This window comes from Rhincodon typus, chromosome 12, assembly GCF_021869965.1.
Source record: "Rhincodon typus isolate 14 chromosome 12, sRhiTyp1.1, whole genome shotgun sequence".
In the NCBI taxonomy this organism is placed as follows: Eukaryota; Metazoa; Chordata; class Chondrichthyes; order Orectolobiformes; family Rhincodontidae; genus Rhincodon; species Rhincodon typus.
The window spans coordinates 60,373,977-60,383,827 of NC_063343.1; the positions used below are offsets into that span (position 1 = coordinate 60,373,977).

General features: G+C 41.4%; 1 protein-coding gene across 5 annotated transcripts in view; it reads right to left on the reverse strand.

Moving 5' to 3' along the window:
• LOC109927662 overlaps window positions 1-9,851 on the reverse strand; it is a 60,886-nt gene that overhangs the window by 34,640 nt on the left and 16,395 nt on the right. For all 5 annotated transcript variants that reach the window (XR_007263377.1, XM_048603801.1, XM_048603800.1 and 2 more), the window contains exon 4: window positions 9,377-9,652. Coding sequence is in view for 4 of the 5 variants with exons in the window: in XM_048603801.1 (XP_048459758.1) it covers window positions 9,377-9,652 (276 nt within the window). In the remaining variant the exon portion in view is untranslated. The remainder of the gene's footprint in view (window positions 1-9,376; window positions 9,653-9,851) is intronic.

Consider the following 9,851-nt stretch of genomic DNA (forward strand, 5'->3'; position numbering starts at 1 on the left):
TAACCAGATTCTTGCCATTGAGTCAAACTTCAGTGATGAAGTTCTCGCTCCTCTGTTGGCGGGTGGACCATCTCACCTGCAGGTATCCAAAAGTTTATCTGCATTTCATTGTAGCTCTGAGTCCCTCCTATAAACCTCCCCTCCTTTTCCTACACTCTTAACCCTCCCCTCAACCGCTTGATGCTCCTAACCGTGCCCTCCACTGCCTGACACTCACATCCCTACACTCCTCCATCTGATCCTGTTCTCCTTTACCTGATATCCCAAACCTGCTTACCTCAGTCCACATACCCAATCCTGTCCTCTGACTGATGTGTTCAATTTTTGCCTTCCTCTGACAGTTTCCCTCATCCCAGATCTAGCAAATAGAATTCCAGAATCTGGCAAAAGCTTCCTCCGGCCTCAACGAAAGTCTAAGTCCCTCTCCTGCCTCAAGTCAGATCTTGGGAAACCCCAACCTCCACACACTCAAGCTCTTATCCCCCCATCCTCCAACCCCAGATTAGCTGTCAGCTGTTGGACTTCTCAGAAAAGGCTCCTTTAGTTAGCATCTTCCTCACTGCTTGCACTCAATGTCCTCACTACTCACTACTCCTCCAATCACAGCCAGTTTCTCACTCACATTGGCTGCTGCTAGCTTCTCTAGAGGGCCAACAGTAAGCAAGGCGAGAACTCATGTATGATTGGAGGAGCAGATCTATAACATTTCCCTCCTTTCTATTAACGGGGTCGGGACTTTGCTCTGATTGATGAAAAATCTCCAAGGGTGCTCTCTCCTGGGTGATTTGAGCACTTTCAGGAGTGTATCAGATCAATGCCCCTGATAATTTTGAGCTTTGATAAAGGACTGCACACCATGCCGTCCAGAGGTTTATGCTCTACAGTCAGTCCAGGATCAGCAAGGTTATGTCCGGGGCACTGTCCTTATTGAAGCCAGCTCATGCCTGGGGTTGCCTGATGGTGGGGACGAAATGGTCATTGGGAGAGGGGGTAGTTGCATATTGTAGGTTGGGAGTTGCAAGTTGTGGGTTGGAACCATGTGGGCTTTGGGGGCCAGGGTGTAGTTTGCCTCGATCAGGGGAAGGCTAAGGCTCAGCAGAGGACTGTGGCACTTTTACTGAGAGTGGATCAGTACAGTTTGTGATCATCATCTGTAACAATGATGGGTTCACAGTAAAGGGAAGAAGAATGAAGGGTCACAGGGGCCAAAACATGGGAAAGGAACCAAATCAAACAAATCAGGTGAGTGGAAGCAGGTTGTACTCAACCAGCCCAAAAACTATCTGAATCTCACCTTGTGTTGTTCAAATGAACTGTACAATTCTCGATCAAGTTCAAAAGAGCTCCATTCTAATGGGAGGACATTTTGTTTTGGAGGGACAGAATTACAGTATACATTTTTCAGTCAATGGAAGGGGTCCCCAGTAGTCAGGAGGACAGTGCTGGGTACAGCAATGTTGAGCTGTTCTCAATAGTTACATTGTCAGCGGAACAACAGGATTCAATCCATCACATTCCAACCAGATTGCATGTACACATTGCTTCAAAATACTGTGCGTCCTGATTGCCAGTTCATGCTGTCACAGGTACGAAGTACTCATTGCAGCAATGGAGGCGAATACAATCGATTACCTATTCCATTCTTGTAAGACAATTATCACAATGAGTGCACATTTTGTCATTCTGGCTTAATGACTGAGGGAGAAGAGGTGACAAGAGATCTGGATTATGAGGGAAGAATGTGGGGAGATGATGGCTGAGTGGTAATATCGCTAGAGTATCAATCCAGAAACCCAAATAATGATCCAAGTTCAAATCCCACCCTGGCAGACAGTGAAATTTGATTTCAAATAAAAATCTGGAATTAAGAAAATCATGATGACCATGAGATGAATAATGGCTACATTGAACACGGAGGGTGGACAGAGGGATATGCCAGAGGCTGAGAGTGGGTGTTTGGGCAAAGAAGAGGATGCTCAAAGCAGCATTTGGAGTAGAGAGTAAGCACTTATGATGGGGGTGCTGGTTAGTTCAGCTGGCTGAGCAGTTGATTTACAACACACAGGGATGCAACAAAGCAGGTTCAGTTCCTGCATTAGCTGGGGTTACCATGAAGGCTCCATCTTCTCAACCCAATCCCACACCCAAGGCATGGTGACCCTGAGGCTAAACAGTTGTCAGTCATCTCTTTGTTATGAGTGGGTAGGACTGTAGCAACTTCATCTTGGCCTATATTTGTGTGAAGTGGAGAATAAATAGAGATGTCTGAATAGGGCACCATTTGACTAGCTGTAGACAGACAGTTGCAGGAGCACAGAGCAAATGAAAAGAAACAGGCAATGTTTCTGTTTCCTATTCCCTTTCAATGATTGACCCTGAAATTGTGAGAACAAGTGAAATAGTTCCGAAAGCAGAATATCTGATGTTGGCCAAATAAGTCCGTAATATAAAGTATAAACAGAAAATGTGTTTTGATGAAAGACAGAAATACATTATGATGAAACGGTGAGACATGTATATACCATTTATATTTGTGTAAAAGTCAAACTTTTTCGACTATTTTTAAGGTTAAATTTATCGGGACGACTATAACGGATGTAGTACTTTTGAGGGGCTGAAATTCTTGCCACAGTCCAAATTACCATATCATTAACAGTAGCCCAACTGATCTCTGAATGAATGAAGAAAACAAAAACACAGGGAATTACAATAATTCCACAAGTACTAGAGAAGAACTGAGCTCAGCTGAGCTGCACACAAAGGGAGGTCGACACGATGCGGCTTAAATTTTCATGCTAAATTCTTCCATTTACCTCTGTTTTCTCTTGTCGATGGTAGTTTTAGTTTGTCAAACCAACATTTTAAGTTTCTATTTCTGATAGAGAAGTTATCAGACATTTGACCATCATACAGTCTCACAATCATTGTAGCCATGAGAAATCATCAACAGCAGTACGTCCAAGTCAATCAGGGATACGGTAATGACAGTGAAGTAAATGCATACAGGCCTATCTTATATAGGAAACGATGGTGTGATAAACATTGTATTACACTAATTGTGGTGCTCGTTTGATACTGGATTTAAGAAATTCATAGTCTAATATTGGTGTGAATTGTACATCAAAATACATAATAGCACAAAAAATTCATTTCCTCATCTCAATATTTATTTACAGGATAATATCTTGACTCACAAACATTGATCTGTTTTCTGTGAAGAACTAGGGATGACTTTTACATGAGATATATGGAAAATTCCAGATTTTTTGCCAAAAATAGGGAGTCGATTTTTACATGATACCAACTTTTACTCGAGTAAATACGGTAGTTGTTTGATGCAAGTTGGGTTCTTGGAGTTCGGGATTGAAGGTATAGATTTTTGGGAGTACTTGCAGTTGACAGTTAGTTCTGAGGGAAATACCACACTCCCATAATCCCAAGTGAGATGAAGCTGGGAAGAGTGACCCACAGTTAGCAGCACAGTGAAACAGTCTGGGAAGAGTGTCAAAAAGTGACATGTGGCAAGACGAAGCAGCTGGTAGGGTGAGTAAGATTGACTGAGTATTTCTGTTTTATTAGATATAATTTGGAGATATTTAAAATGGGTTTAGAGTTGATAAGTATTATCGTGCAGAGGTACAGAAAGAACGGCTGTAGAGTAATAAATGTTGGCTGATTTTAAGGGGAATCTAAAGAGTCAAAGTCATAATCATTGAGTCATACAGCATGGAAGGTTTAATTTAAAGGGGTAAGTCATGGAAGGAGAGCTCAAGGCTGTACTATGCTTCTCCTGCTCAGGTGGGTACTCGGACACAGCTCCGTGCATGGAACCAGAACGTGCGCAGGAAGTGTCTGCAGCAACAATTCCTGGAAACCAGAGTTTTGGAGCTGAGTGGGGACTATGTGGAATATCAGAGAGGCTGAGGGTATCATCAATAACACATACAGAGAGATGGTCCCACTGTAGGCTAAAACTCCACAGACAGGGAGGGAATGGATGACCACAAACAGAGAAAGCAAATGAGGCAGGCAATGCAGGAGTGCTCTGCGAACATTCCCCTGCAAAAAAAGTTCCACTTTGAATAGTGTTGCGGGGAAAGACCTCTCAGAGGAAATATCAACAGGCAAAGTGGTGGCATCTCAACAATAAAACGAAGTTCTGTGGATGCTGGAGATCTGAAACAAAAACAGAAATCTCTGGCTAAACTCAGCAGGTCTGGCAACATCAGAAGGAGGAAAGCAGATTTGACATTTCGAGTCCAGTGAGTCTTCATCAGCCCCATGCTAGTCAGAGGAGAAGTAGCAGGATGTAGCAGATGAATGCGTGACTGGAGAGATGGTGTAATGGGGATGTTTTCAGATTCCTAGGATGTTGGGACCAGTTTGAAACTGGACAGTTTTTACCCGTTCAGAACCAGCACTGGTGTCCGAGGAGGAGTATTTGATAGTACAACTGGGGAGGGTTTAATCTAAATATTTTACCAACAAATTCTAACTTCCTGCCATCCAATTCATGAATACTCGACACAACTTCATAACGTCTCATCCTGAAGGAAAAATGAACCCTCAATATGAAAAGAAGGCTTCATTTTTTTTCTAAATCTTTACACTATTACCACGATATACATAGTTTAGTACTGTAAACCTTTCAAACTGATTCTAAATATATATAAGATTGGACTGTAACAGTTCTATCTTATCTACAAATTTTCTTTTAAACACGCGATAAAGCATCTGCAAAAACATTTTTATGACTTGCACACATACAATTTGTAAATTTTAAGTCTGTGGCATAAGACTCCAACAGAATAGTCTCATGTTTTTGTTCTTAAATCTTTCCAGAAAGAGAAAGGTCTTGTGGTCTGTCTAGGCAACCGTCTCCAAAATATTGTTGGTAATAAACACATTAAAACGTTGAAAGACAGTATCAAACTCAACAATTATTTTTCAATGGTGCAGTATTTTCTCTGATGAATATTGAGTTCCTTTGAGAAGTAACCAATTGGCCTTTCAATTCCACCGTCATCCTCCTACATCGACACAGATCCAATCTCGATATCATTGGTGTCGATAGTGACTTTCAAGGGTTTTGAGAAATTCGGTGTCGCTAAAACTGGTGCGGTGTTTAATACGGCTTTTAAATTCTTAAAAGCCTCCTGGCATTGTTCTGTCCACTGCAATTTTGTTTTCTTCTTTATCAAATATGTCAGCAGTGCCACCGCACTATTAAAGTTTGGCACAAACTCCCAGTAGAATCCCTTCAGTTCCAAAAATCGAAGCACTTCTTTCTTCAAGGATGGCCTTAGAAATTCCTTGATGGCCTGCATCTTTGCGTTCCTTGGGGTCATCCTTCCATGTCTGATGTAATGTCCCAAAAATGTCACTTCTACCTTCGTGAATTCAGTTTTTGCTAAGTTATAACTGGCTTTGCCTCCCGTTGTCTTTCAAAAAGTTCTGTCAAATGCACCATGTGATCTTTCCATGAATGGCTAAAGATAGTGATACTGTCTATACTGACAGCACAATTAGTCAATCCTGCCACAACTGTGTTCATAAGTCTTTAAAACGTGGCTGGTGCATTCTTCATACCAAGGGGCATTACTTTAAATTGATACACTCCATTCGGGGTTACAAATGCAGAAACTTCTTTCGCTCTCTCTGACAAAGGAATTTGTCCAGTAACCACGGGGTAGGTCCAACTTGGTGATATAAGTGACTTGTCCAAATTTTTCCACGCAGTCCTCCAGCCTTGCAATTAGGTTTGAGTCTGATTTAGTTACAGCATTGACCTTCCAATAATCTACGCTGAATCATCGAGTAACATCAGGCTTCAGAACCAGCGCGATCTGTGAACTGCACTCACTTTGATTCAGATTGATGATGTCTTCTTGCAGCATCGCTTCCACTTCCTTCTGTACCTGTGCGGCTTTAAGATGATGAAGTCTGTAGGCGTGTTGTTTTATCAGAACAGCACTCCCTACTTCAACTTCATGCACTAACGTACTAGTCCTCCTCATTCTATTTCCACAGATGTCTTCACATTTCTGCATCAAACCATTCAATTCAGTCCTCTGCTCCTGAGACGGATTGCTCACTATTCCATTGCATTCTCTCAGGACTTGCTCAGTTTTTAACTTAAGTTTAGGCACATCAAAATCAAATGATTCAGATTTAGGTTCCTCACTCTCAGGGGCAGTAACTAACACCTGTTTCTCCAGTTCTCTGTCCATGTCATTAGTAAGGGTTTCAACATATTCACATATATACCCGATAAAGCCTCTTTCTATCTGGCATCTTTAACAGATAATTCACTGACTCAACTTCTTCTCAATCTGATAGGGACCACTATAACTTGCTTCAAAGGGGTCTCCTACCACTGGTAACAGAACCAATACTTTATCCCCATGGGCAAACATCCAAATTTTAGATTTCTTATCTGCTTGTTGCTTCATTAGACACTGTGCTACCTTCAGATGCTGTCTAGCTAATTCGCCAACTCTGTTTAATCTTCTTCTCACCTCAGATACATAATCCAATTCTGAGACCTCTGACTTCAGACCTAACAACTTTTCCTTAAGTAGTTTTAAAGGCCCTCTTACTTCATGTCTGAATATCAAAAAAATGGAGTAAATTGAGTCAATTCTTTTGGGGCATCTCTCATGGCAAACAATGTAAATAGGATACCTTTAGCCCAATTATTTGTGTAATCCTGGCAATAAGCTCTCAGCATGGTTTTTAACATCTGATGCCACCTTTCCAATTCTCCCTGGGATTCAAAATGGTACGCACTCAATTTAAAGTGTTTGATGCCTAAACTATCCATGACCCCTTTAAATACTTTGGCACTAAAGTTGGACCCTTGGTCTGTCTGAATCTCTCTGGGTAGGCTATAATGTGTAAAGAAAGCCAGCAACTCTTCCACAACCCTTTTTGCCTTGACAAATACCTTTGTCAGAGAGAGCGAAAGATGTTTCTGCATTTGCAACCCTGAATGGGCTGTATCAATTTAAAGTAATGCCCTTTGGTATGAAGAATGCACCAGCCACTTTTCAAAGACTTCTGAACAGAGTTGTGGCAGGATTGCCTTTTTGCCTTAATGGAAAAGCCTCCAGAAATCTAATAGACATATTCGTTATGTTTAGGAAATACTGGTTCCCACTTTTGGTTTTAGGAAAGGGACCTACACAATCAATCATAACCTGCATGAAACATTCTTCAAATGCAGGAATTGACATCAAGGGTGACGGTTTTATTACTGCCTGTGGCTTTCCTGCCATTTGATAAGTATGACAGGTGCAGCAAAATTCAACCACATCCTTATGCAATCCAGGCCAATAGAACTGCTTTTGTATTTCAGCCTGAGTCTTCCTCACTCCTCAATGAACTCCTACTGGTAATTTGTGTGCTACCCATAATACATCCTGTCTGTATGCTACCAAAAATGCAATCTGGTGCATTTCCACCCATTTCTCCTCCGCACTAAACTGCTGAGGCTTCGTCTTAGGATTCTATCCTTGAGATAATAACAGTCGGGAATACATTCCAACTTATTTTCTGTGTAGGCGTTATAGAAATCATAGTCACACAAGAACAAAGTTATCGGAAAACCTCAGCAGTTCTGGCAGAATCTGTGAAGATAAAAACAGAGTTAATGTTTCGGGTCCAGTGACCCTTCCTCAGAACAGTTCCTGAGGAAGTGTCACTGGACCCGAAACGTTAACTCTGTTTTTTCCTTCACAGATGCTGCCAGACCTGCTGAGCTTTTCCAGCAACTTTATTTTTGTTCCTGATTTACAGCATCCACTGTTCTTTTGTGTTTTTTTAATAGCGATCACAGTACTCTTTTCTCCACAATCATTTTTATCAATAATTTCTAACTTGCTGCCTTCCAATTCATGAATACTAGACCCAACTTCGTAACAACAGGCAATTAAAGATGCAAACAATAAAGACTCTGGTGACTTTATGGGTGACTTTAATCTGCACATAGTTTGGGCATTAACAACGCTATTGAGGAGAAATTTCTAGACTGTGAACAAGATGGTCTCCTAGATGAATACATTGAGGAATCAATGAGAGAACAAGCCATCCTAGATTAGGTATTATGTTATGAGAAATGAATAACAAGGAATCAAGCTGTGTGAGGCCACTTGAGGAAGAGTGACCATAATATGACAGAATTTTTCACTGAGATGCAGAATGATGTAATTGATTCCAAAATTAGAATCTTGAATCTAAATAAGGAAACTGGAATGGCATGAAGTACGAGTTGGCCATGATATATTGGCCAACATTACTTAAAAGAGATGAAAGTGGATAGACAATGGCAAACATTTAAGGAGTGCACAGAGGAACCGCAACAATTATTCATTCGTGTATGGCACAAAAATTAAAATGGAAATGTGCCCTGACCATGGCCAACAAGGGAAGTTATGAACAGTCTTACAAACAAGGAATGGAAGTACAGGAGCAGGTCTTGCAGCTACTCTCAGAGCCTTGCCGAGATGACACCTGGAGTATTGTGTGCAGTTTTCTTCTTCTCGCCTGAGGACGACATTCTGGCTATCGACGGAGTGCAAAGAAGGTTAACCAGATGGATTCCTGTGATGATCAGACAAACGATTGAACAGAGATTGGATTGGTTAAGGCTATATTCGCTGGAGTTTAGGAAAATGAGGGGTGGAGATCTTGGAACCTATGAACTTCTAACAGGATGAGACAGGGGAAACACAGCAAGGATGTTCCTGAAGACAGTGGAATCAAAAACCAAGGGTCACAGCATAAGGATACAGGGCAGATCATTTAAGTCTGCGATGAGGAGAAATGTTTTTAACCAGAGAGTGGTAAGCCTGTGGAATTCTCTGCCACAGAAAATGTTTGATGTTTAAACATTGAATGTTTTTAAGGAGTTAGATATTTTCGTTAGCGATAAATGGATCAAAGGGCAGGGGGAGAAAGTGAGAACATGGTACGGAGTTGGATAATCAGCCATGATGTCATTGAATAGCTGAGTATGCTGGAAGGACAGAATGGCCTACTCCCCCTCTTGTATTCTGTGTTTCAATGCTTCTCTCTCCCCCATTCATGGAAATTGATTCCCTGAACTTAATTTTTCCCTTAGTCTTGCTCCTAAGTCAATGTTTATTTGAGGCCCAGAGATTGCAGCAACTGGAATCATTTCGAACAGCAGCAGAACTCAATGAAAAGTGTCAATGAGAGGAGAGACGTCAGATTTAGTTCAATGTTGAAATGTGCAGTGGGAGCCCTCATTCTGACTGACAACATGAATGATAATTAACATGCACAGGTTCACCTTAAATGAAACAGATTTATATCAGTAATGCTTTAATATTCATGATGAGGAAATTGCACTTACCCTGGGACACATAAAAATCTTGTCTCACTGTGCGAATAACCGATCCATTTTCCTGTACTTCACACGTGTACAACCTCTCATCCTCCACAGTAACGTGTTTGACCATCAGGTAGACTGTGTTATTGAATCGGATCTGATCGGTTTTCCTGCTGTTCTGCTGAGATGAATCTCTCTGTTTCCATTGGAGACAGACTGTATCTGAGAGTTTGGAGATGGTACAGCTGAGAGTAACATCACTGCCCACCCTGGGGTCTAGGGAGTGGGCACTTGATTCAACTGTGGAAAACATAACAGTAATGATGAGTGTAATCAGTGCCAGACAATCCTATTATGAGGGCCGAACTGATTTGCCAATGTGCCCTTCGTGAGTACTTGATCTTTTCTGAGTTAATGAGTCAGAACAAATTATACACAGAGCATCTTATCAGGAGAATAAAAGCAAACATCCTGACTCCTATTCTAATAATGTGAGAGA